A 27655-nucleotide genomic window follows, 5' to 3' on the forward strand; every position below is an offset into this window, starting at 1 on the left:
CTCCCCACACAGGACGAACCGCCCCAGCCCAGCCTGGCGCAGCGCCTGTCGCTTTAACCTCCCGCCGTGGGTGGTGGCCGGGCGCAGTGCGCATGAGTTCGGGGCTGGCGGAGCCCCTGTCCGGCGGCTGGTACCGTTCCGGCCACCTGCCCGCCGCCGTCCTTCGTCCGGGCTCCTTCCCGCTTTTCTCCGTTCTGCCCTCCCGCCGCCCCTGCCGGGAGAGGTGCGGACTGCTCCCCGCAGCCGGTGAGTGCAGCCTCCCCCTCGCCCTGCGTGGTGCTCCGGCTGAGGGGATCTTGGCTTCTCCCCGCCGGCTCCGGTGCTCGCCTCACGGGAACCGGGGGCTGGTGGCGCGGGGAAGCCGCCGCTGTGAGGCGATGAGCTCCCGCCGCTCCGCCTGCCCCGGTCTCGGTCTCCCTCAGCGAGGCCCCCTGTCAGCCCTTGATAGGAATGGATCAGTGTTGTTCTTATTACTCAATAATGGGTTGGTTGGGATTTTTTTTTTCTTTTTTTACTTCCCCTCCCCTCACCCCGCGGTTCTAAGAGCAGCAGTCGGAACGGCGGCTGCTCCGTGGAGGTTCTCGTCTCGCTCTTCTCCCCGGCCGGGTCGTTCCCGGTGTCTGTCCCGTCCGTCAGTCTGTCTGTCCTTCCCCGCCCGCTGAGTTGTCAGCGAGGAAAGGGAGACCGGCACAGCTTTGAGGGGGGGGGGGGAAGTTAAGAAAGGTTTCCTACCCGTGCATTGTTAAACTTTGGATGTGTGGTATTACTGAGTGACTAAGGGTGATGGGAAAGAGCTGCCTTATTCTTCCTCATTGTTTTCTGTCTGCGACTTAACGTAGCCATTGGAAAACCTGTTGGCTTAAAAAGTAGCAGATTCTAGTTCAAAATACTTTTTTTTCCACTACCCCCTGTCAGGTGCCTTTTCCACCTGGAGACGGTGAGCATGAGATGGCTGGTGCTTCTTAATCTTTGTAATCTTAGGTAGTTCAGGTGAGGTTTAGTATGTGTAAGAGAAACCACAGCCTTAAAAACACTCTTGGGATTTTCAGTAATCCGGGATCTCAAGGGCATGTTTCCTGAATAGTTTTTGTTTTAGTGTGGCACCGAGAGGAGGTAGCTCAAAGTGGAGCTCTGTTGTGCTTGGTCCTGTGCACGGGTGTAGCAAGAGATGATTCCTGCGGTAACAAGCATGCAGATGAAATAGGGAAGAAATTCGGAGGAGGTTGTTTTGTTTATCTGTCTAAATATTTTGCAAGGATTTGAAACTATAACAAGTATCAGAAATGTAAGTAACAGTTATTTTCTTTCCCCTTCCTTTTATGAAGGGCACAGAAGGAAAGACTTCTTTCCAAACCCTAAAGCGTAAGTCTTTGTTTTAAAAGCTTTTGCAATTTCTGGCTTAGGCTAATAAAAAGGTATTATTTTAAGACACTTCTACAGATCCTTGACTAATGCAGCATCGCAGATGGACTTCCTTGTACAGGTACTAATATAAAGAATAATGGTTGTGGCTTTTCTCCTTTGCAGTAATTACTGCTGTATAAGGGGAGAGCTGATGTTTAAACAGCAAAAGGAAAAAAAAAAAGAAGTTGCTCACTTGGGTCTTCAAGAAATGAAGATGCTAATTATTTCTCAGAAATGGAATAGATTTTTCCAGCTGTGTCTCTCTTATCAAGGATTTGTTTGGGGTTTTTACAACAGAGAGTGAATGAGTAACATGAAGTTTTATGACTAGAAGTACAAGTAATGCCTGACATTGGAGAGGAACAGGGAGAAGCTATTTTACATCTCTCTACTGAGAGATTCTGTATTACATCTCTCTATTTTGTCAATAGTAAAACTCTTCTCCTCGCGTTGGTCATAGCTGCTTTTTTTTTCTGCATGCCTCTGAGAGAAATATTAACCAAGAATGTTGGCAGAGGGGTTTGCTGGTTGGATATAGTAACTGGAACAACTTAACTCCTGAGCAGTTGACAAGTCTCAGGCTGACTGACCTTCTAAAACACTGGAGCATGAAAATAAATGAACATATGAATGTGGCTTTCAAAGCCAGACAGACAGGCGGTGTCAGATACTGTTACCAGGTCCTCCCTCCTCCTTTTTCTTTTTTTTTTTTTAATTAAAAAATAAAAGCAAGGAACTTTAATTTCCAGTGTAACTAACTGCTTAAAGATATGCTTTTCAATTGGGTGTGTATGGTTATGCTTGTACCAAGGAAGGTCCAGGGCAAGACTTCACTGCTGTGTTTTGCTGGTGCTGTTTTCAGCTCTGTTTGCCTCAGGCAGGCAGACCTTTATGTGCTTACATAGGAATGAAATGTGCATTAAATTAGCTGCTTTTAAAGTAAACACCTCTGCTTTGTGCTTCAGATATCTTTTGTCCTCCTCCCTATACCAGCACAGCAGTCACAAAAGGAAACACAGGAAAGGAACCTAGGATCCAGCTACGAGACTGTGACACAGCTGTACTGGGGCTGAAAATTATCTTGCTGTCTTAAATACTTTGTAAAACAGGATTTGGTTCACCTTTGCCATGACTGTAGCAGTAGTTACATAATGAAACCCTAAACCCCAGTGATGCTACACCTGTAACAAGACAGAAGTTGACTAATTACAGAGGAGTCAGTGCCTGAAATTGTTTATGTACATTTCATGTTTTTAAAGTGTTGGCTGTCATAGATAGCACCACCCTGATATTAACAGGGGAGATTTAAAAAGAGTAACTTTAAAGGAATTGGACACTTGTTGAAATTTGCATAAGGACATTTGAAGTCAGAGGAGACCTCAGCCATCACCTGGATGTGTTTAAAGCCCCATATAATACTGGACTACACAGTTCTGGGTATCATATGTAGTGTTGCCACTGAACAGATACTGGTCTTCAAATCTCTACTGGATAGTCCCAGTGAGAGTCTTATTATCCTTGGATATGATGTTAATCTAAAGAAAAATAACTACTTGTCACTGGCTGTAGTTTTAGTTGGGGCAGGGAGGGATTCTGTTGATGTAAATGCATGGGAAATGTGAGTACTTCAGGGATCTTTCTCTGGTGGTTTGATCAACAATCTTGAATATGAACCTTTGCCACTGGCCTTTGCTTTAGGCAACAGGATTCAGCTGAACTCTTGTTGATGTAGTGAACGGGGAACAGAGTTTACTTACAAGGGAAAAGGCAAAGACATGTGAGAACATGCTTCACAGTTTTTTCCAATATAAATTCTGTCTTGAGGGTCGATCAATGTGCCATCATCAAATCCTGCATTGGTATTCCACTGTCTGTTTTAAGAAGCAGCATTTCCCAGACGCTGCGGAGAGGGTGATGAGGTAATGATGATCTAGGCTTTTGCAAAAGGTGTCTTGTCTTGTGTTGGCTTAGTTGTTTTCAGTAGGTAACAAAGTTCTAAAGTACGGGGCTGTTCTTGAAAATCCAGAAAGATCAGTTAAGAATGAAGCACAGTATCAAACCCTTTTTCTGGTATCTTGAGGCTTGGATTAATGTGGTCAAAGGTGTGACCTCAAGTATTGTTTCTGAGCAAAGCATGATTTGGAGAATTCAGTGTAGCAATTGAATTATTACTTAAGCGATGAAAATGTTGGTTTGTGATTGTTTCCTTTCTTTTCAAGTGGTTGCTACATTTAATTTGAGATCCAATTCACCAAACTATTTAAGCATGTGATGAAATATCCTAGTGAAGTCAGCTGGATTTAAGTTTTACTGAATTGGTGCTTTGCCCATCTAGATCTTTTAAAAACTTATATACACAGGATTAATTATTTCACTGTTGGCAGCTCTCGCAAATTCTAGTGTGAGTTGTATGAATGACATTCAGTGTGTTCCTTGAGGCTCCAGCTTCCAGATTTAGAGGACTGAGAGAATCTTTGTTTTTAGTTTTAAAACTAACAGATTTTGTAGCTCTCCAGCCTGTAGAGGAAAGTTTGAATTGTCACAAATGCACCACAGAAACCAGAAAGTTTAAAACACAATATTGGGGTCACTTACATTAAATTCCCTTGAATTCTGGGTGTTTCACATGACTGTTAGCACTCTTACTACTTTGGTTGTAGCTGCATGACTGTCCCGGGCTGCTGTGCTACCATGGGAGTACCCCGACTTCCCACTTTGCTAAACATTGTTCAGATTTACTTGACACCTGTTCTGAAAATCTCAGTCAGAATTTCTATCCAAGGAAGTGTCTATAAAAATGCTGTTGGCCTGGCTCTTGTCTAGAGGACCATACTGTCATAGGCTGGGGTGTATTTTTTTGTTGTTGGGTTTTTTTGTTTGTTTGTTTTTTAATGGTCAGCTTTCTATTTCCTGGCTGTACTATGGTGGCAGTCCATCTCTAAACAAGGACAGAAATGTATTCTGGTTACTGGCTGTTAAATAGCCATGACTATTTTGGACAGACAGGATTTTTCATGAGCAGATAAGGAATGTACATCATAGTAAAATGCATTAGCACATTATCATAAGCATCTACACTTATGATACGGAGAAGAAAAGTCAGAATTTAACTGTGTTGGCCAGTTTTGGTTTGCCTTGCTTCCTAAACATCAAGTGTTGTTGATTGTTACTTCAGTTTTGTTTTGACTCTATAAGAACAGCTTACAAATTCACTGTCTGATTTGGGTTTTTTTATGTGCTCTAAGCAATAGCTCTTCAGCCATCCTGAGTGCTCCTAGAATTAACTTGCCTGTGAGGTTGTCACTTAGTCTGTTCTTCTACCAGAAAGCTTAAATCTTGCTGTGTGTCACAAGAGTAGGACATGGGTTACCTCTACAGCTCAAGGATTTAATCTGTATTTCATATATTGAAGGAGATAAGAAGAATTCAGCTGCTGATAGCTCTGTTCATAAGGAGGAAATATGTCCACCGTACTGGATCAGTTAGTTTTGAGGGTCTGTAACAGCAGTGGCTCAGTGAAGACATGTCATGGGGCAGTTGGTTTTGTTTAGCTGTGATCTTGTACAGCAGGTTCAAAGGTATGTTGCAGGAGCACTTAATACAAGGGAAAATTCACCAAGTTTAGACACAAATACCTGGCCTGTTTTGGGAAGCCCTGTGGTCTCCAGACTACAATGTGCAGGAATCTGAATGAATTCCTACTCTCTGCTTGCCTTGTTTTACATACTCTTCCTTTAGCATCTGCTGCTGTCAGAGGTTAGTAGAGATACAGGTCTCTAGTCTGTCCCTGTACCATCCTTTTTATAAAACCTATCCCACAGTAGCACTTTGAATGACCTCAGAGTACTTTCAGATGTTTTTTCCAGATGCTTAACTCTCCAAACTCAAGCACCACCATGGAGTCAAAGATGACTGACGTGCGCACAGCTGAGTGTGTACATTGGTGTGTCTGTATACAGCTGACAGATTAAACAAACCTTGAAGTTCACTGGCCAGTTCTTCTGTTTTGGTTGTATCACTGAGAAATAGCTGTTTAAACAGGCAAAGTGTGTGTGATACTCGGAGTACTGTCTAGGCTTAGAAATCTAGCTTAAGAAATGGTTCATGCAAAGAGCGTTCTAGAAATTGTACATATAGTGAAGGGAGGGAGAGACTGATATTGCGCCCTTTTAAAAATGTATGAGAACTTTCTAAAAATTGTTGACTCTACTTACCTTAAATATATTGTGCAGTAAATGGCATGATGCTGTCTGTTTGCTGGCTTTCAGCTCCTGGCTTATGTAGTGGTTAACTTTTAGCCTCTAAATGTCTTTCATTTTTGTGGGATTGATCTTTTTGCCTATTAAGCTAGTCTTCAAATAGGATTGTTAATAAACAATTTTTTCGGTCTCCTGCTACTACAGAAACAGTCCCTTGTAAATGCTAACATTGAACTTCAGTGGAGAAGTAATTTTAGTCAGCAAAACTATAAAAATACCCTTTTTAAAAGGACAGACTGCACCTTATCTTTAATGGCAACTTAATACAGTCTCTCTGAATTATGTGCCTCTGTCAAAGCAAAATTAAATCTTTGGAGGTAAAATTCAATGTTAACTTCAGAATATTTCAATTTCCTCATACTACCCTCTGACAAACAGGCATGATATGTGAATTGTAGTATTTTAAATATCTCAGGAAGGCTAGCTCTAGTGTAACCAAGAAGTCATCATTTCAGCTGATAGAATCACAGTTTCCCTAAGATGCCTTTTTGGTTTAATATTTGGGATCTTCTCTCTAAATAGTACTGTTCCTGTCACGCTTATGCACTCTTGTATCATTGTCTGATTTTTTTATTTTTATTAATCCCTAATGGTACAGGCACACATCTCAAACCAACCAAAAAAACCCACCTGCTACAATGCATTTGAATAGACCAAGCAACAAATCCTGTTGTGAGCAACTTTCATATTTAATGCATCTCTGAAGGTCAGGAGGAACAGCCGCCTGTCATCCTGCTGTTCTTGCTCTCTCTGAGAATGGTTACCTTATTTTTGAACCCTTGCTTGTTACCTAAGCAATCCTACTGAAACAGGCAGTGGGGTCTTCTTGAAATTCATTAGATTCTTGGCTATTTCTATCTTAAATCCACTAAGTCTTTCACTTAGAGGGGACATAAAAAGGATGAAGGGACTTCTATGTTAGCTGTGGTTAGGAGGGGAATTTGTAAAGCATGCTGTGTCTATTGCAGCAGTGCCAGGCAACCTCACAACAGCTGTAGCTGCACTAGGCACTGTACAAATATGTAGGAGTTTCTCCCTTAAAGCATAAAAAACACAGCAAAGGGGAGAAGAACTAATCTATGTGAATGGGTTATGATCTTATTGATGTGTACCCTTGAAGTGTTAAAGATGATGTGAAAGACAGAAGCCCCTTTCTGCAGGCTCACAGGCTATCACACCCGCTCCCGAGCTTTTCTGAAATGAGTAAAAGCTCCAAAAAAGCTATGGCTTACATGCAAAAGCAGAACCAGTGCCATAAGGCTTGCTACTTGATCTTGTGTGTGTGGCTGTCTTAACTGGTTGCAGTCACTGCCTTTTCATTGCTCAGGAGCTTTGTGAAACATCTGAGCTTGAACTCCGAGATGAGTAACAGGAGCTTGCTGGAAGCAGTTATTTGTTGTTATTTAGAACTTGTGGCTTTAATGTTTATTACTACTGAATCTGGGTGTTCCTGCTGTCCTGGATGCAGATAGCCCACTATGAAGCTTAGACCTGGTTATGCTAAGGTTTTGCTGTTGGAGAAAGCAGAACAGTACTCTTAAATACTTCCTGTTCCCTCAAAGTTTTGGCCCATTGATTGGTTTCTTGCTAACTTGGATTAATATCTTCATTTGGTTAGTCTTTAAATGCAGGTCTTGTGGTATCTATTGTAATGTGGAGCTATGACCTCTCATAATATAGTCTATAAAATATTCACAAACAGTTTTGAGTATAATTGTAGCTAGAAATCTAGTAGTTATCTATAATACATCACTGAGGGACTGAACAAACATGGCATATCCAGTTTATACTGGGGACAACTGGATAAAAATTGATGTTGCAGCTTAAAAATCCTGTGGAGAAATAATACTCACCTTATGTTGGATGTCGGTAGGAGTACTCACCTCTTGCTGGTCCCTCCTTAGAAAAATATTCTTTTCCATCTGAACATCACCTTGAAAGTCATGGGATAAAATCTGAAGTCAGTGGGAGTTTTCTGTGAATTTCAGAGGTGTCAAGATTTTCTCTGATAGTCTTGCCTTCTAAAAATGAGAGATATATAGACATATGTTTTTGTGTGTGTGTGACTGTGTGTAGCATTTCAGAGGAGTCAAGATTTTCACTGATAATATCATCTTCTAAAAATGATACATAATTTCTTGTGTGTGTGTTTTTGTGTGGCTATTCAGTGCCACAGGGTTTGTTGTAGATGGAGCTGCTGTTGCAGGATATGTTCTAGACTCGGGCTGCTCTTTTCTGGTTAGGCTTTCTGCAGTGTAGTGTTTTGGTTTGAGCCTGGGTACATGGCACCCAGAGGTACAGCAGCTGCTGCAGTGCTCTTATGTCTGCCTGTCTTGTGATTCTAAAAACCAGGACCAAAAGCATGTTTCTACCTCTGTGGTATCACTTAAAGACCATTATCCTGAGGATGCACTGTATCTTTTGTAGCTAATGTTATTAATAGAAGAAAGGAAGAGCATTCTTCCTATGTAAAAGCAAGGCTAAATCTTAATTGTTAGACCTAATGTTCATAAGAAAGGCTATCAGATGCTTTAATTGTGGCAATCCAGTGCTCTGTTCACATGGATTGTGCTTCCAAGACTTGCTGGACTGCAGCCTAGCTAAATTGTGTGGGAGCCTTTGCCCAGACACATGTTGGTGCTATGGCATAGATGACTGAGCGTTCCTACGTACCTCTGGTAATGTCATAGCCTTCTCCTGGGAGGAAATGATCAGCAGGATGGAATTGTTGCTCAGTATTGGCAGATGTTATCTCACTGCTATGAAACGCTAATCAGCTTACCAGGAGGCTCTGGTTTCTCAGCCCTCAGCTGACGGGTAGGGAGGAAGGAGAAATAATCCAATTGAATTGGAAATGCAGACTTGACTTTGCTTCTCATGTCACCTCTCGAACCATAATAAAGGGAGAAGCACTTGGGAAGCAGGTCCATCTCATTTCATTTGTACAGTGTCAGGCTAGCGGTATCCAGTTCCCAGCTGGCTGCATATAATGTGGTACCTCAGAACCGACTGTTCTGAGGAACACATCACTGCTGTTTCCTGGTCACAGGCAGGGCGAGTGAAAAGATGGGCTGTTAAAGGACAAGGCAATTTCTTGTTGCAAAGGATGTTTTAATGTGTTGGAGAGACAAAGGAGCTAGGTTCTACTTTCTACCCGCCCTCTGTTTGTGCTGTTAGTGCACAAGGATGACTTTTGTCTTTGTGATACTTTGAGAATGAAGGTAGAAATTCTGTCAGAGTGTTTTGGGAGATGATGACAATTCAGAGAGTTATTACAGAACTGAGCACTAGGATGGCTTAAAAAACTGGGGGCTTTTGCTCCAGTAAGCGCTGGTGCATATGTCTGTTCCAGTAAGTGTCTTCCAATTGTACAAGCACTGTTTCTTCATGGCTGAGTGAAATAAAAGCTCTGTAAGCTTTGAAACGCAATTTTGCTATGTAATGCGATGGTGCAAAAATGGCACCAAGCCCCGTTCATGGATCTTTCACCAAAAATAGTTGGCATAGAGCTGCTTCAGTAACACACGAGTTAACTGCAGCAGTGTTAGGAAATGAACTGGATTTTGTTTCCTTCATGATCTGATAAATAGAATTCTTGTCTAAAAGCTAATAAAAGATGAAGATATTTGGACTGGGTCAGTTGGTATCTCAGCTGATGGGATTTTATTACTGTTAATGATGTGTTATAATGGAAAACACAAACTGAATCTGTAGGACAGGTATGTGTGCAGGGTCCATGCTTGTAACTTGACATCTGGTTTGGAAGCACACGAGATGGGGTACAGAACCTTGATATGTTGTATTTTTAAAGTCACCTTTTAGAAGACCAGTTTTTTTAAAAAGTGCCCATAGGTGGTAGATGTGTTCCAGAGCATAAAGATACACCCCTTATTAACTTGTGTGGGATCTTTCTTTACTGTTTACTTTCCACTCCTTTTCAAGTATTTTAAAAACCAGATTTCAATGTAACACATTGTTCTCTGTTTTCAGAAATGAATAAAGCTAGCAGCCCTACGTAATACGCTGATGGCATTCTACGCTGCATCGGGATCGATAAGTCAAGAGAGTGTGATGCCTAGAAATCTCCTCTCAAATTCTCCTGAAATGGCATCCGAAATATCTCCAAAGCACACGTGTGGGAGCATGGAGAGGGGTGGCAGCGTGGAGAATCATGGCAGCCAAGTTAGGTGCAGAAATCTTGCCTTGGTAAGTGTTTAATGAGCTTTATGCTTAGTGATACAAATTACATTAGTAGCTTTGTTCACATCACAGGATTTTATTTATTTCTTTATTAAGCATTGATTTTTGCCATTTCTATTACTAAGTGGTTGCTTTTGGTCTTGGTTGTTAACAAACCGAAAGGCCAGAAATAACTGCTCTGATTTGGTACAACAGCTTGTTGTTCTGGTCTGATTGTCTCTGAGAGCTTGGGGAGTGCTTCTTTCTGGCCACCTCTCCCAGAGAACTGGGAATGGCAGTAAGGAGCACACATTACACTGGGCTACTTGGTGCAACCACCTGCTTGTGGTGCACAGTTTGGTGCACGTCTCTGCCCTTGCTTTCTTAAGTAGCTTGTAAAGGAACTTAAGGATAGTGTTTGTTCTATATGCTGTTTCTTGCTTAAGCTCTTTGTTGACACTGCTGAATGAAGGTCTCGGCTTATTCCACCTTCATATAATTAGGTGAGTAACAAATACATCACCATAAACAAAGCTGTCTTGACATTAGTGAATATGAGTGTGTGGCCATTTAAATAGTATGTGAGTAATTGAGGGAGTAGGATGTACTTATGCATTTTTCCAGTTAGCAAGATGATTCAGGCAATTAACTCAACAGTGGTGTTTGTACTGTGACAGGCTAAGCCTAGAAAGCAGGTATGGTTCTTTGCATATTTTTTTTATCATCACAACCATTTGAAAAGCATCCATTTTTAATTGAGGAAAGAGCATTCTGGTAAACATGCTTTCACTAAATGGAAATCTATATTTCTGTCTTGCCTTAAACATGGGATTAGGCTTTCTGTATTTTTGCCCTCCCTGCTAGCTTCCTTGTAGTGAAGTAGTTTTCTGTGAAGGAGTAAGTGCTGAAAATAAGTCAGCAAGTTGATACCTATATTTATATACCTCAGAAATGCTCAGTGTTTTTGTGCTACTTTGTGAGCTTTTTGGCAACTGGAGGTAATTCTAAAGATGTTCCTTCTTGGTTGTTTCTAATGAAAATACAACTCTGTTAATACTATGCTGTATCCTTCAGCTTGTGTTGCTAGTTAAAACACAAAACAAGTATTACTAAATTTAGTCCCTTAACTGTTTCTGACCTGCACGAGAAAAAAAGTTGTGAAGCGTCAGGGTAGGTGAGGTCCAAGAGCATAGCCAAGTACACCTTTGGGACTCAGGTATTTAGAGTATGTTGTTTATTATATGAAAACTGATTGGATCTTACAGAATTACAGTGGGAGTTGCACTTTGTTAAAGAATTACAGCTTAATTTTATGCAGAATTACAAGGTAATTTTATGGATTACTCTGACTCCAGTTTTCCAGGTTCTCAAGGTAGTAGCCAACCATGTTTCCATGGGTTTTATTCTTAACTGCAGTAGCAGGCATGAGACTAGTCATTTGAAAAAAATCAGTATTGAATAATGAGGCGGTGTATAAATCAGAATGTTTGTACAGTCTTATTGTCAGTCGGCCATGTCAGAAAATGACATAGATTCCCTTAGCCTAACTAGATCTTACCATGTGATAACCCATATGATGATGCATTAGCTAGAATTGGAATCCCACTGTAATGCAGTAATTTATAGATGGAGTAAAAGCTGGCTGCAGGTTTAGGCATTTCCCATCAGACCTGTGCATCATCAAAAGAAGTTCCCAAAGTCTTTAGTTTGTCTTACTTGAATTTGTGCATGAAGAAAGTGAAGTATGTACCAACGAGTTTACAGATCCCCTTCCATGACTGTTCTTCCAGCATAGTAGGTGGCGTGTCCAATAAGGCTGACAACTAGCATGCATGGAGTAACAGGTTGGGGAATGAAAACTCTTTTCAATGAAGGTGTAATTTCAGTTTATGAGTTTGAGAAGGGGTCTGTGTTGATCTGAATATGAAGGAAATTCTGAATAGTCAAGTCTTCAGTGCTGCTCAGATCTTTCCTTTTTGTGATCTGATGTAAGAAAAGAGTATTGTTCCACTAGCTGATACCTTTTGTCTGTTCAGCACTGAAAGAGGCTTTAAAAATCCTCAGGCTGAAGAGCAGTATTCTTCAAATATTTCTTTTTCTATGTCCTTGTGGAACTGTGTATTAAAAGCATGATTTTTACAGTCCACTAAGCAGATCAGGGAATTTGTAAGAGGAAAGCTAGTTGCTGGAACATGCTCCTGGACACCTTAACTTGTTGTTTCAGTGGTTTTGTTACAAAAGTTCACAAGATGCAGAAGATTTGGTGGTGTAATGAGAAGGAGGGGATAGATAACTCTGTGTAAATGAAGAATTTGTTAGACCAATTCTGAGAAAGGAAGGGGCAGATTTTCAGGCACACCAGACCTTCATAGCCCTGAAACAGAAGCAACTACAGACATACCTGCCTCTTCATTATCACTTTTCTGTGTCTGTTCACCTAGAGACACAAAAAGGAATGCCAGAGTTGACTAATTTTTTTTTAATGGCCTTGCAAAGGGAAGAAGTGTAGCAGTGCTTTTTATGACAGGCCTGTACTGCTGCAGGTTCCTTCCTACTTGGCTACAAAAAAGAGGCTCTTGAGCTTCTTGGTGTTAAACTACATTAGTCACTAAATATAACCTTTGTGTTGCATCTGTGGAATTCAAACAAACCTAGAGATGTGATAATAGAGACAAACACTTGGACCGGCTTTAGCCTATGCTGACTGCTTAGAGCTGGTTTGGCTGACTGCTGGCTGTTCTTGTGTACTGTATATCCGTGCTGGCATTACTTGCTGTGGAACTGGTTGTTGTTTTAGGAATGACTAGGAGATGGACATGAACTGCCATGTGCCAAAAAGGTCTTAAAATTCTATGTGTGTGATTCTTCTTACCAGTCAGGTGTTGTCAGTTCAGTTTAATTTTGCCAGATTTCTCAGCTTCTTACCTACACAATCCTGCTTTTAGTTTATCTTTGACAATTGCAGTCCTTAAAGCCATGTTTGATTATTTTTTCTTCTTTTTTTTTTTTTTTAAATGGAAAGCAAGGTGCTCATGTCCTGTTTTGATTGCAGTAGAATTTTCCATATAAATGATGTTTGGGTCTAGATTTATGCTGCCAAATTTATCACAGCAGCTGAAGACAAGTACAAGAGCCTACATTTGAATGGGAGGAATGTTTGCCTTGATATTTTCATCTCACACCATCACCTAAAGCTGTTTCCTGCCCCCAACTTTTCTCTGTATCTTTTAACCATAGAAGCTCTTATATATGAGGACATGAATTTGCATGTATATTCTGTTTTCTTTTCAGTGAAGGTGGTATCTATACACATGCTTGGCAAAAGCATGAGACAAGTGTACCTTCTCGATATGTGAAATCAGTTGCACTATCCAAGGGGGAGGGTAAACAAAACCACTCTGTTCTGCTTGGCAATTCTGACTTCCAAAACCCATTCTTGAATGACACTCCCTGGTATGTGGTATAAGAATTAACTTGAAGTGAAATACAGTTGCAGCAATTTAAGGACACTTAATTCAGAGATAGAACTAGTTCTTAGCTTTTTTTGAAGCAATTGCTCTTGTTCCATTGACCGAATAGGCATAGACCGACTTCTTAAAGCCAATCCTTCTTTTTCAGTGCTTCACTCTCATAATTGTACTGTATATCTATTCTCAGCCATGAGTAATTGCTTTAGTTTCTAGGTGTGAATAACATGCTAGGACAATAGTATCACCTGTGAAAATCATACCAGAAGGAGCAGGTTATACCTAAAGTGAGCTGTGCTACTTGGAACTGCACTAGTAATAAGCTGTGTCAGTGCCCTGGATCTGTTGATAGGACTTCAGTACTATACCTTCTGTATACGAGCGTGTCTTGCTGAGTGATAGGTTTGAGGGATAGTGAGTTCTTGTTACTCTCAATGGATCATGCTGTGGGTGTGGTTTTTTTTGGTGGGGTTTTTTTTTTTTTTTTGCCTTTGGTTCAGACAGATCCCTGGTTAATGACGCAGTTAATCACCACTCTTTTTGGGGCAGTGGTGACCTCCAGAATTTGGTCAAGTGACTATTTCTTTTGGTCACTAATCAAGTGGCTTAAATCAGCAGATGGCCGTGATTCTAAAAAGATGCCTTGATTATTCCATTTGTTGTTTCTTCAAACAAGCTTCCTCTGTGGCTCTAACAAGACTTGATACACAGTCACTGAAGATGGCTTGTCACTACCAGACACCTTGTATAGTACAGGTGACATTTTGAACATTGGTTACACAGACAAGAAGAGCAAGTATCTTGTGAGTAGTCTGAGCTAGCTCAGTATCTTGTTTCACACACTCGGCCATTTAACTCAGGGTTGACCTGGTTATTTTGTAGTTACGATGTCTCTTGGAGCCTAAAAATTAGTTGCTATGACCTTTGTCCTTTTTAGATTGGTACAGATAATTCAAATGCAACAGGCCTGGTCTTCCAAGTGCATCGTGTTACTATCTCTTTGCCCCAGTCTCTCTGAAGAGATCCTGGGATTCCAGTGTCGTTTTAGGAGTTACTGGAAAAGGACAGGTTGTCTGTCTGTGTCCTGGTATCAGCTGGGATAGAGTTAATTGTCTTCCTAGTAGCTGGTACAGTGCTATGTTTTTGAGCTAGGTATGAGAAGAATGTTGATAACACACTGATGTTTTCAGTTGTTGCTAAGTAATGTTTATACTAAGTCAAGGATTTTTCAGCTTCTCATGCCCAGCCAGCAAGAAGGCTGGAGGGGCACAAGGAGTTGAGAGGGTACACAGCCAGGGCAGCTGACCCAAACTGGCCAAAGGGGTATTCCATACCATGTGATGTCATGCCCAGTATTTAAACTGGGGGAGTGGGGGCAGGGGGATTGCCACTCAGGGACTAACTGGGTGTCAGTCGGCAGGTGGTGAGCATTGTGCATCACTTGTGTATTCTAATCCTTTTATTATTACTGTTGTCATTTTATTGGTGTTATCATTATTAGTTTCTTCTTTTCTGTTCTATTAAACCGTTCTTATCTCAACCCACGGGTTTTACTACTTCTCCTGATTTTCTCTCCCCTTCCCACCAGGTGGGGAGGGGCAGCGAGTGAGGGACTATGTGGTGCTTGGTTGCTGGCTGGGGTTAAACCATGACAGTCTGTTAGCCCACTGCCACCTTTTTTTCTCACAAATTGAGCGTCTAGAGTCTTGTGATGCTGCACTGCATTTCAGGCACATTCAAGGGAAAGTCCTGAGAAAGACTTCTTTCATAAAATTAAGGTGTTTTTCCTCCTTGATACTGATACACTGCAGGCTTTACTGTACTACAAGGTCTTTCACCATGTCCAAGTATTTTACCAAACAATACACAAAAAATGAGAAGAATTATTTTGACTGTTAGATACTTTCTATGGATACAGCTGTCTTTGGGCATGTGGAAGCCATTCCTTACAGGGTGTGGAGAGAGCTGTGCTATGCTTAATCCACTTTAAATTGATATTAGCATGACTTGCAAGCAGTATGCCTTAGAAAAAGAAGAGTCATTGTTCCTACCAGCAGGGCAAGAAGTAGAGAGGAAGAGGGGCTGGAAGACCACTTGTTCTGGACTGTGAGTGTAGAACTAAGGTAAAGAACCTGACTCCTAGCAAGGAATGACCTTGCTGTAAAATGTGCTAGTGAGAATGTGCATAGAGCACAAATTGCCTTCAGGATCTATAAGCTGCATCATTCTGCTTCAGAGTGGGATCTGGTAGATAAAGATTATTCCAGCAGGTGGGCAGCTTTGCTCTTTAAACCTCACTGATAGGCATTCCTGAACTTCCAAAGCAGTTTTTGTATTCCACTACTTTCTTTTTCAAGGAATACTTGAATTAGAGTTTCTGTAATGCGAAAGCCAACTTTAACTTGTCTCACCTTCAGTGCACATAGTGGTCAACATTTTATGTATTAAATTACATACAGGGCTGCATCTGCCTACCACCCGTTCTCCAGTTTTAAAACATAATGTGCTCCATTCTGCCAGCCTTCCTGTGCAGCTAAACTCTCAGCGCTCCTTGCTTTGTTCTGGACCCTGTCCAGCTTGGCTGCATCCTTTCCAAAGTTCAGCGACTGAATCTGAACTCTGTGTTCCAAATGAGGATGTGCTGTTATTTCATCATCTTGGTTAATATATCCCAGAATGACATTCGCATACCTGAACAGCACTTTCTTTCTTCTTTATGGCACTTAAACTGGCCTGCAGATCTTTCTGTCTTTTATTGCCACTTAGCCATTGTTCATCACTCTATATTCATGCATTCAATTGAATTTCATCTTTTGGACTACCAGCACACTTACATGGTTTATATGAAAGTCTCATTCTGTCCTACCTAGTTCTTGCAGCAGCATCTTCCAGCATAAGAGTATCAACAGATATTAAGTTAATCGTCTACTCTTGTTAGTGAAGTATCAGATAATAGAGATGTAGGGATAAACCTGTTGAGGGGTTGTCTTGTTTCATTATTCAATTTATCATACATCATGCTGCTTCTCAAAAATAAAAATCTCTCCCCTGCCCTCCATTTACATGGGCACCTCGCTGTAACTTCATCTAGGCGTAGCTTCCTTATTTATCTCCGAATGTATTTGGGAGAAGGGGCATGTAATAAAGCCTTCAAATCAAGGCTTATCACACCTTGTGCTTATGTCTATTGGCCAAGTCAGTAACTCTCTCATGAGAAATGAGATTGGTGTGAAAGTATTGGATTTTTGTAAAAAGTGTTTAGTGGCTTTTGCCTCAAATGTCTCCCAGTTTTTCTCAATGTTGTTCTAACGTAGAAATTAAAGGGAAGAAGAAATTACAAGCTGATCAGCCTAACTTTGATAACTAAAGAGATGTCTTCAGAGTTTAAGTAGATCTTGCATTGCTTCAGCTTCCTTTTTTAAGAGTAGGTTAGGAGTAATTTAATTAGTTTATGACTTCAGTTAATCTAGTTTATTTTTTAAATTCTTCTGGATCATTTGTTTCCTCACTTACGACCTATTGATTATATGCTTTGCTAACTATTATGAAGCACACAGGTACAATTATGTTAATAAACTGAAGAAAACAACATTCAATATTATAGTCGTCTTCACCAAATGAAATGGTATTATCAAAATCATCAGATAGTGGGTTGTAAAGGAAGTACTTTTTGACACAGCACACAATTAAACTATGAAACTCATTGCCACAGAATGCTGTGAATGCCAGCCATTTAAATGGGCTTAAACAATAAGATGAATTCATGCTAGAAAAGCTCATTAAGGGCTATTAAGTACACAGATGCGGATGCAACTGGGAAGTCCTTAAGCCATGTATTGTTGGAGACTGGAAGGATGTAGGGAAGAAAAGTGCAAATCCATCCAATCTACAGCAATACTGTTCCCCTGTCCTGTGCATTACTGGTGGCTGAAGGCAGGCTACTGAGCTAAATGGACTTTTTAGTCTGATTCTATATGGTAGTTCCTGTTCTTATCTATAATTCACTTGCTTCCAACTTAAGAAATGCAGGAGTACTATCCATTCTGTTTCCCTTTTCTGTAAACATAATCAGAGGTACATGCCTTTTTCTTCTGTGCAGAAGCTTTTGTACCTGTTCTGATACTGTTTCTGCATGCAGGGCTTTCTTTCCCTCCGCCTTCTTTTTACAAGTAGAACTGCCTGCCTTGTTATTAAGAGGCTAAGGCCTAAGTGGTGCTACATTGGTCTCTTTCTGCTACATATCAGAACTGTTGGTCCCTTCATGTTTTTTTAAGAAGCATCCAGTAACTTCTCTCCTGTGGAACTGTGCCTATTAATTCTTTGGCACTGTCAAGTGATTGATGATGAATCAGTTGAATCTGGTGTTCTCCTGGTATTTTGCTAATTGAAATTTGGTTGTCTAGCAGTTTTCAGAAGAATTTTTTTTTAACCACTGCAGATGTCTTGAGATTTCCCCTGCTGTTCTGCTTCAGTCAAAGCTGTGCTGGCCTTAGGATTCTAGGCCTGGATGTGATATTAAGAATTTCTTCAGATGCGTGTGAAAAATTATGGGCCTTTGATACTAAGTCACTGTTTTGGACAGGTAGAAAGGGATTTTTTTCTATGAAACAGATTCTGTTCTCTTCTTTTATCTTTTTTCTTGTTTCTTTTTCCTCTTTTATACCAAACACCATCTTAACAGACTCTTTGCTGTTTGATGTAAGCAGGAAATGTTTGACTGCACAGGGATCTAAAATATTAATGCCAGCTGAGCATACTCAGCTATTTTAGCTGTTTGCATCCCAAATTTCTTCTGTCTGAGCAGCCTTTTTAATCCTCATCTAAGGCACGATTTTCAAGTTTCAAATTTAGGCTATCTTTTGACAGTAGGTTTAAAGTTGGTAGTGTTAGGGGTACGTGAGATTTAGTTTTGGGAGGCATGTTGTGTATTAAGAGTAGGGAGTTGGTGGAAAATATGAGGGGAATAACTCAAGTAATTGAAAAGACTGTGCTTTGACTGTTAAAAACACAGATCGCTCAAGGAGACAGGAGGCCTGGAAAACCAGCCCAGAAAGAATATGAACTGTTCCAGTACTTGGAATATGTGGCAAATAACTAAGGTTACCAAGTCTATTTCTAATTAGTTTAAAACTGGCATCAGTTAACCACAACAAAATTCCTCCAAACTTTCTGAAAGCTGTACTATAATATAAGTCATGCAAGTGGACATTTTATAATACACCACTGTTCTCAAACCAGTGGTAAAGCAAGTCAGTGCTTGCTTTACATCTCTGAGCTCCTTTGGTTTGACCAGCTTAGGTAGGTTTATCTTCACTGTGCTTGTGTGCCTAAAATGGGATTATTTCTTTGTCTCACAAACTGAAACGTGCCTTGCCTGAGGGAGTTTCTAGCCAGGCTGGATGCCTTGCATCTCGGTATGGTGACCTGCCATAATGCTGCCTAATCTCTAGAGCTGCTGTCTTTTTTTTTTTTTTTTTCCCCCCCTTTTTTTTTCCTGAGGAAATGTGACATTGGTCATCTTGAAGGAAAACTGCATGAGGAAAGAGATCAAAGTCCTAACTGAGATGAGGTTGGCCTTTCAAATCTAGGTGTGCCATTTACTACAAATGTATTTGCAAAGGGATGGTTAAGTCATTTCAGATTCTTCACTGATCATTTCAGCAAGATCCATGAGGGATGGTAAGTCAGGCAGAGCTCTGCTGAGCAATCCTCCTGCAAATCTTACCAGGCATGGAAAAGCGCTCAGTCTTGCAGCAGAGAAATGGATGGAAGGAAGGGCTTCTGAAAGTCTTTGCTTCAATTCACATGCTCTTTTGCTCAGCTCTTGATCAAATGAGTTAAGCTCACGTGGGAGCAGTTGTTCTTTTAAATGAACAAAGTGTGGTGCAATCACTTCTGTACTGCACTTCTGTCTGGATCTGCTGCTCCTATGAACTTCTTAAACACAACCCCCCTTTTTTTTCTTTGCCTGCGGAAGTCTGGCTCTTGCAATGAGCTCACCCGCAACAAAAGCTTCTTGGAGTCCTGTTCAGCTCCAGCTAAGGGCCTACCTAACAACAGCTCCTTTCCTGTCATTCTCTTGCCTACCAGACATAGCAGCTGTATGAGTATTTGGGTGGGGAAGGAAGGAGATTGCAACATCCATTAAGAAAGAGAGAAAAAAAAAAAAAAAGGCGTCTTGTCTGTCTCTCACTTTTCAAGTGCAGCTGTAAAACTTTCCTTGGCCTTTGAAAGCTGAGCTCTGCCATGTGGTGGGTGCGAGCTGTGGAATACGTCAGCCTTTGAAGTTAGTCCTTTAAATAGGCAATTGCAAATGGCATCCAAATGTAAGCTTTTACAGCAGTTTTGCTACAAACTGCAATAAGTTACTTATTCTGACAGTACACTGTGGATGCTAAGACAAAGTTGTAAGTATCCATGCCTGTGTCTCCCAGCCATCGAGCCATGTTCACCCTGATGAACAATAAATCTGAATCTCTAGAAATGCAGTTGTAGCATGGGCCTCTTGTTGAAATCAACTTTGTATTTTCCTGCAGGTCTTCAGTGTTAACAAAAAAATCCTGTGCCACCTGCGGCTGAAGACTGCTGTGTTCACATGATTGCAGCCACAGACAAGCAAGCCTGTCCTGAAGTGTCTGAGCTAAGAATGGCTGAAAGGCAGTGTGACTGTCTTCTGTATTTCATTCATTTATTTACAGGGAAACGTTCTACAGGCCACACCAGAGAAGGCAACTAAGAGCCTTAAAGCATTTATTTTGTCATCTGGAGTGTTCTGAGTGCTTAGAGACTAACTGCCACTTGGTACAATGCAGCACTTCATAGTTCTTAATCTATAGGCATTATTTTTCTACAGAGGTACATTGTTCTTATTTTTAATGCTAGGGATGGGGATAAAAGGTTTGTTTGCGCAAGGAGCTGAGTTAACAGGTAGAGCTGCACACAGTTTTTTTCTATTCTAATCTCATGTAAGATGATCTGAACAGGCATGGTGAGTTTGAAGCAAGTTGTGCTGCCCTAGCAAGAATGTGTCTACCTCTTGGATATTTGCACTGCATACCTATATGTATTTACCTACATTTCCCCACCATTGAAAAGTAGCCTTGTTACCTTACCTGCATGCACAATCAGATGTTCTTGGAGAAGTGAAAAGAAGAGATGAGAAAGGAAACTGTCTTGTATTGCTTTCCTGGTGCCTTCTTGTTAAGTTACTGACAGCAAAGTTTCCAGTATATGCCTGGTGGGAGAGAAATTCAATCCAGAAAAGGGAAAACCTCACTTATTTTTCAACAATACTTAGTTACATTCCAGAACTTACACAGCTCTCTTGGGAAATGTCTTTCCTGTATCCATTGTCTTAATGTAGTGCCTTTCCTAATCATTCTTTGTCATCTCCAAGCTTCTGGAAAAGTGAGTGTTTCCCAGGGTGTAGGTGGAGGGAAAAGAGTTTGTGCATTGCTGCCTAGCTTCTCATAGCGATACTGTGTTAAGTTAATCAAGAGCAGTGACTCAGAGAAAATGAAGACTGGATAATCCAAGTGATTATTTATCACTTCTGTGGTCTACAGGATTGTTTCCTGCTGGAGAAAATAGTCCAAGGCGGTTTACTGCTAGGGAACACATCTTTATACTTATTCTAAAGTTTTTCCTTTCTGTAACTCAAAGGTAAAATCATTAGAAACTCTCTCCCCCCTTATTATTTCTTTGTGATCTACCATGTAACTCTGGATAACTCAGAGATTGCAGTGGTAGAGCCAGATTTCATCTCCAGCTCTGCCTCTAGAAGCCAAGTCCCACTTTGGCCTAGAGCAAAAAGGGAATTGACCCATTCAGGACTGGCCTGAATGCACCCATTCCCTCCCATGCTGCTCCCCAAGCCTTGTCCCTGAATCTGACACAGCAACTGTAACAGCTTACTCCAGTTTGGAGCCTGAAGAAGCTATCTTAACCTTTGTAAAGGGACAGGTGTGGGGGGCTTTTTTGCCCTTTTTTTGGTCTGATTTTATGATCTTTCAGCAATTTGTTCGGTCCAACTCAAATGGACACTTGTCGGCTGAACTAGAAGTTAGATACTTTTAAAGGGTGAAATACCAGTTGCTGTTCTTCAGTCAAAACTAATGCCCTGTAAACTCCTGGCTCTTCGCCCCGCCCCAGCCTTTGCATTGTAGTGGCTGAATTCCTCTTTGGGAAGGTATGAAACAGCAAGCAGGAGATGCTTCTGATGTGACTGCTGCCTGTTTCATCCTGCCCCTTTCTGCCTTCAAAAAGAGGGGTGCTGTGTTTGTGATCAGTGTACTTACCTGTAGGGTGTTAATCTTTCTGGCTTTTTTCTTTTTTCACCCTAGGATGATGAGAGTCTGAAATACTTAACTCACGAAGAGCAGGATGTCCTCATGTTCTTTGAGGAAACCATAGATGCCTTAGAAGACGACTTGGAGGAGCCGGTCCTACATGACAGTGGCATCCACTGTCAGTCTCCAAGGTCAACAGAAGAAAATGTATCCAGTCATTCAGAGACTGAAGATATCATCGACTTAGTACAGTCAACACCTGAGAGTAGTGACCATGAAGGCCCTCCTAGCAGAGATACAGAACCAGGTAGTAGTATTTGTTGAAAATGTGTTTTTTCCTTCTGACCTAGCCCTGACATATTCCAATTCTCATTAGATACAGCTAAAGAAATTCTGTACCTTCCTTACTACCTCAGGATGAATCTATTACACATCAGGAGCTCTAAGGACCATGATTTTAATTTGACTTGGGATTTTTGAAACTCTTACTGTTACTATAACTCTTTCGTTTTTTGTTTTTTTTCCTCCCCTCATGGAGGTCATGCGCATAATTAATTTGTTGGACTGCTATCTCAGTCCCCTACCTGGTGACTGAGTTGTAACAGAACTGAGTATTATGCAGAGTCATTGCAGCAAGGCAGACTAGTATTCATCAATGTGTTTATGCTCTGCATCTCTCTAAGACCTCTTAAGACTTTCTCTAAGAGTTTTAAGATAGCAGATTGTTCTGTTATTTTGTGTGGGACTGAAAGGCACGTGATCTTATCAATAAGTTTGTGACAAGATAGTGTATGGCATGTTGTTTTCTTCACCCTGTAGAATTTGCTCTCTCTGTTTTTGGAGAATGGATTTATCAGCTAATACATACAGTGGGATGTAATGTGTCCTCCTGGCTGTTACAATAAAAAACAAGAATTGCAAAACTCTTATAGAAAAAGCAGCCATTGAAACAAAGTGAAGCTAACATGCAGATTGTGAATGAATGGCAGAAAGAGGACTTCTAGTGAATGCATTGTAAATATGGTGATTTGAACTATAGCATCGCCTACAAGATGCCATTGCTAGGAGTTCAGTTATAGTTTCTTCTGACAATGTGGGCTGAGTTTGCGTTAGAAGGTTTGGGGGAGGGGAGCATTGATGCTTGCTAATCCTAGGTGAAAGAAAGCCTTGTGTTTTGCTCTATGTGAAGACTTAATGACGTTATTACTGCTTTGTCTTTTAAGTGTTGGATGCTACCTGGAGAACTGAAAGCCCTAAGCCAGCTGTACCTGCTGACCTTCCCCCACATCCCCCTGTACCACCACCAGCAATATCTGAGGCACTTCCTCTTCTTCCTCCACCCCCTCCTCCAGTGCAGCATCCAAAATTGCTTCGTTCTGTCCCCACTCCACTCATCATGGCCCAGAAGATGTCTGAGCAGCAGACAGAGAGCAGGGTGCGCTTCCCCAGTGCCCTCAAGGAAGGGAATTCAGACAGGAAGAAAACCCCGGTAGCCAATGGTGATTATTTTGTGGGTCCGAAGCACCCTCCCACACCTGCACCCAAACTGCACCGATTCCCAAGCAACATCAACATAACAAATGTCAGTGGCAAAGAATTCAATGAGACTATTTCAAAAGCAGCAGTTAACGTCCAGGAGCGGAGAGCTCAGGTGCTGGCCAACATCAATGGAGGAGCTTTTCTGGCAGCTGAACTGGAGGAGAAGCTGCAGAAGAGTGATTTCTTGTCACGTAACAGAAGTTCTTCCTTAAGGGATCTCTCCTCTGAGCAAACACGATATGAGGCCCTGACAAAACTTGGCCTTGTTAAGGGAAAACAAGCTCAGGACCAAGTGGACCATGCCCCAACCACTCAGCAGCTTGATGTGCAGCCCAAACAGGCAGATGCTGTTCCCAATGGATATCAAAACATCCATGAGATTTTAAAAAGCGAGTCCAGCCCTTTCCTTCCTATGGGCAAAACGGTAACAATCAAACCAGAGGTAGCTCTTGCTGCTAACAAGGTCAGCAGCACACAACAGAACACAGCAAAAAATTATAATGATTATAAACAACCTAGTCTAAACCTGGATATGAGGAGGAGATCAGGCTCACTGCCTAGGCCTTCAGGATTTCGATCCCAAGGGATAACGGTGAAGTTTGCTGGCCGTGGCTCAACGGAAGAAGCTAGGAGGGAGGCACTTCGGAAACTGGGACTACTGAAAGAGACAGCATAATTTGGACAGGAATGTTGTGGCAACGGGGGGAAAGTCATAGCATGTCTTTGTGCTAGAATAGTCCCAACAGGATTGGGATCAAAGAGATTGGAAGAAGAAAGGGGAAGTTCTCTGCTTCAGGCAAGCTAAGGAGGTACTAGACACTGTGGAATGACCGCTCGTGTTTATCCCAGAAGGACTGGCACCACCATGTACAGTCACGTACAGCAGTGGGTTTCAGCTCTCCTTCCTTCAGAGATACTCATCTGTTGCTCTTAGTCAAAGAGGAATTTTATTTAAGTAATGCTGGACTATAGCAGACAGCATCTTGTTAATAAAGTGTACAGTGCAGTATAGTTGTACACAGCAAACTGGATGGCAAATCTTCCTTTTGCTCTTTCTGAAGCCAAAACAGAGAGTTCCGTTTGTCTCGCCCACATGTGTGTGTATGTTTGTGGGAGCTTGAGATAATGTCAAAACTGAAATTTCTGGCCAGCGTGACACACTTCACTGAATTTTTGTTGTCTATATTATCCGGCTTGGCTTTGTTCCCTACGAGTGGTGGAGTTGTCTTCTTCCTTGCTCTGTGCCCACTTGACTCAAGACTGTACAGAGGGTGGTTTCAGTTTTGACCTTCTCCTTGACAGTGGCCCAAGCTTCGAGTGGGTGACTGCATCGCTCTGCTGCTTCACTTGAAGTCTTGCCTTTCTTCCCAGCCACCTGCTTCTTGGTCATGCTCTAGCAACCTACGTGTCCAGTGAAAGGCACCAGATAAGCCTCAAGGATATGCACCATGCACCAGTTTTCGCACTGACAGCCAAAGAGTCTCCTGACAATCTGTGACACCAACTGTTCTGTACCAGTGATGATCTTATAGCAGAGAAGCCATAGGAACAAGTTAACTTTGTACCAAATGCGAGAACCTTATGTCAAAAGTCTTATCTTTTATGTTAGGGTTCCTGTGAAGAAACTGTTACTTTTGAACAACAGCTGTACTACACTGAATAGTTGTAAGTTCTGTTACTTCTAAAAACTGTCACTTGATCTTCCTGTAGTTTGACAGCCCTAATAATGCTCTGTTCACAGCCTTATTTGATTCTGTCCTGCCAATGCATAACAGAAGTTACAGCCAAAATTCTTGCAGGCTAAGTGGAGTTACAGGAGAGAGCTGTATGTAAGAGCACGTTGCTCCTGAACGGTCCAAGTTGGCGTTATTTTGCCTTTGTTCAACAGACATGCTTTTAAAGATGGTCCCAAAATATATTTGTGTGTTGGTTTGATTTTTTTCTTTTATATGGCAAAGCTGCTCTTCCACATTAAAACTCCCTTCCCTTTTTGTATGCCTGAAAACATAAAGAATAGCCATTTTAAAATCAAATGCCAAACTCCAGACCTTCTAAATTTCTTGTTGTTATTCTGCATGTTTAAGAGTTCTCAGTGTTTTGTGTTTTTCTAAAGGGAAAAACTCACTTATTCTCTGCACTTTCTAAAGCCTCAAGCAACCCCCTTCTTCCCAAGTAGCTGACTAATAAACCTTGGAGAAGAGGGGAGCGGCTATAATGGAAACTGACACACCCTTCAGCAAGGAGCTCTGACATAACTGTGATAAACAAGTTTGTAGTTCTTGTGATAAAGTATTTCAAACTTGCTGAGCTGTACTTGCAAATGAAGCTGTTGTGAAGAAAAAAATCTTTGCGTCATTCTCAACCTGCCTCATAAGTTAAAGTTTTTTGGGTTTTTTTTGTTGTTTGGTTTTTTTTTAAATTGTCTGCTTGCTGCTTAAATTTTTAATTGTGTTGTTATGGTATCTGGCTGGTTCTGTTATGTAGTTATTCTTTTCAACCTTTTCACTGGGTAAGTGATCATGTTCCTCATTGTGACAGGCTTACTATACATAAGCAATTGGTAATTAAAATATGTGGCCATTCTTCAGTCTGGCAAAGCACTTACGCATGCATAATCAAATGTGAGAAGTGCTGCTGAAACAAAAAAGGCTGCTTGTATGCTGCAAGTAAAGCACATATTTATTTTGCTGGGCTCTGAGTCTGTAGTGCTAAATCAGGAAGACAAGGAAGCACATAAAATACATCCATGCACCTGCTTTAGTGCAACCTGGAATGGAGTCCTACATGTGGATGATGCATCATAATTTATTAACATAACCTGCTAAGTAAATTTAAATGTTTCATGACCTTTGTGCTTTTAAATCCTGCTAAAGCAAACTCTTCATTATAAATGTGAAGTGCGTACAAAGCAATCTTCACATCTAATAATTTCTTGCTCTTCTTTGAGTTGTTTACAGCTGAGAGTCCATGCTAAGCAAATGGGGGCGGGGGGAAGAACAAACCCTGACACTAATTGTTTCATTGAAATTCAGTCCTATTCAATAACTCTGTAGCACTATTTAAAAAAAAAAATTAGATGTTTAATATCTGAAGTATAAAGTTGCAGTATGCTGAATTAGCTGGATCATGTTCTTTCATTCTTTGTGCAGGGCTGCATCCTCAACCAGTGGGAAGTTAAGAGTTAGATCTTCGTTAGGTAAACCAATTTCTGCCCAGTGAGGACTTGGAATGAGGTATTCATTGTGGCCCTCCATTATAGCAAATATCCTACTGGTAAATTCTTCTCTGTGCCTAAAACTGTAGTAAGTAAAGCCATGTACTAAATGAAGTTAAAGAGTCTAGCTGCTAATAATCTGTATATAAATTTAGCTCTATTTTGTGTATCTTGTTTTGTGTGTATATGTTGCTGTGACCCCCCCCCCCCTTGTGTTAGAAGTAACTGTCTTGCACAAATCTGATAAATCATCTATTAAACTGGGATAAAATCAATGAAACGATGGCTGATGGGAGGTGGAATTTTGTTCTTTGTCTCTTAGTAGCATGCATCTTTCTTGGAGGAGGAAGTGTATGTGTGAGCCAGAACTCAATCCTGTCATGACATGGGTGAAGAAGGAGGAATAAAAAAAAAAACAAAACCAGGAAGGTTTATGTCTGTTTTCTGCCAAGAGATGTGTATTCTCACTGCTGGGCTTCAGTAGCTGTGACCAGGGTCCTTGCAGGAATGAATTTCATCCTGAACACTGTTTGAAGTAGGCAAATGACCTCCTTTGCCAATGTTTTCCAATATTAAAATGACTTTTCCAAGAGGAATAGTGTATACATGAAAGAATAGTAACTCATCTTTGTGTTTCTGTACCTGCCTTCTGTGGGCGTTACCATAAGTGAGTGTGATCCTGCTGAGGGTAGAAGTCTTCCTTGTTGCACAGGGCAAAGTTCCCCTTTAGAGACTATCCCTACCCATCCCTTCTGCGCATGTGCATGTGTGCTTACTGCCTCCCTGTCTTCCGTTTGGATACTTGCACATCAAGACTGCAAAGATAGTTCCTTGCTTGGAAGTGCTGACTCTGGCATGTGGTACTACATACTGCTGCCAAGTAAAGTATATAGAGGCGAAGGTTTCTTAATGAAATGCTACATAGCTGAGCTGGTGGCTAAATGATCTTGCACGGGGACTTGTCCCACTTCAAATAGGGAATGGTTTAGAGCCAAAATTAACCACCTTTGATTTAATAAAAAACAACAGCAGTGACAAAACCCCCAGAAGAACAGACGTTCAGCAATAAGTAGCTGCTTTTTGATCAGACTCCCCAGGGTAAAGGCCACCTTCAGTGGCTTCAGCCCCATGTTCTTCAACCAGGCTGCCCTGAGTAGGAGGTTGGAGGGTGGCTTTACAACTCCAGGTTGCATCTGGGAGCAGCTGGAACCCTTGAAACCGTTGCACTGTTTTGAAGAGGGATAGGGGTTTTTTATTGTACCTTAAATACAGGTGTTATAGAGCATTTGTCCAAATATCAGGGGT

General features: G+C 41.3%; 2 protein-coding genes across 3 annotated transcripts in view; both read left to right on the forward strand.

Annotated features, from left to right (window-relative positions):
- DHTKD1 (dehydrogenase E1 and transketolase domain containing 1) overlaps window positions 1–27655 on the forward strand; it is a 206926-nt gene that overhangs the window by 73676 nt on the left and 105595 nt on the right. The window lies entirely within an intron of this gene.
- PROSER2 (proline and serine rich 2) lies at window positions 8–26560 on the forward strand. Of its 2 annotated transcripts, none has more exons than XM_049814467.1 (4): window positions 8–246; window positions 9654–9869; window positions 21652–21907; window positions 22821–26560. In XM_049814467.1, the coding sequence occupies exons 2-4, from the start codon at window positions 9690–9692 to the stop codon at window positions 23810–23812; spliced, it is 1428 nt and encodes a 475-aa protein (XP_049670424.1). In that variant the 5' UTR covers window positions 8–246; window positions 9654–9689; the 3' UTR covers window positions 23813–26560. The 2 variants fall into 2 exon arrangements, with proteins under 2 accessions (XP_049670424.1, XP_049670425.1); XM_049814468.1 differs by having other exon boundaries at window positions 21652–21904.

Source organism: Accipiter gentilis, chromosome 11, assembly GCF_929443795.1.
Source record: "Accipiter gentilis chromosome 11, bAccGen1.1, whole genome shotgun sequence".
In the NCBI taxonomy this organism is placed as follows: Eukaryota; Metazoa; Chordata; class Aves; order Accipitriformes; family Accipitridae; genus Astur; species Astur gentilis.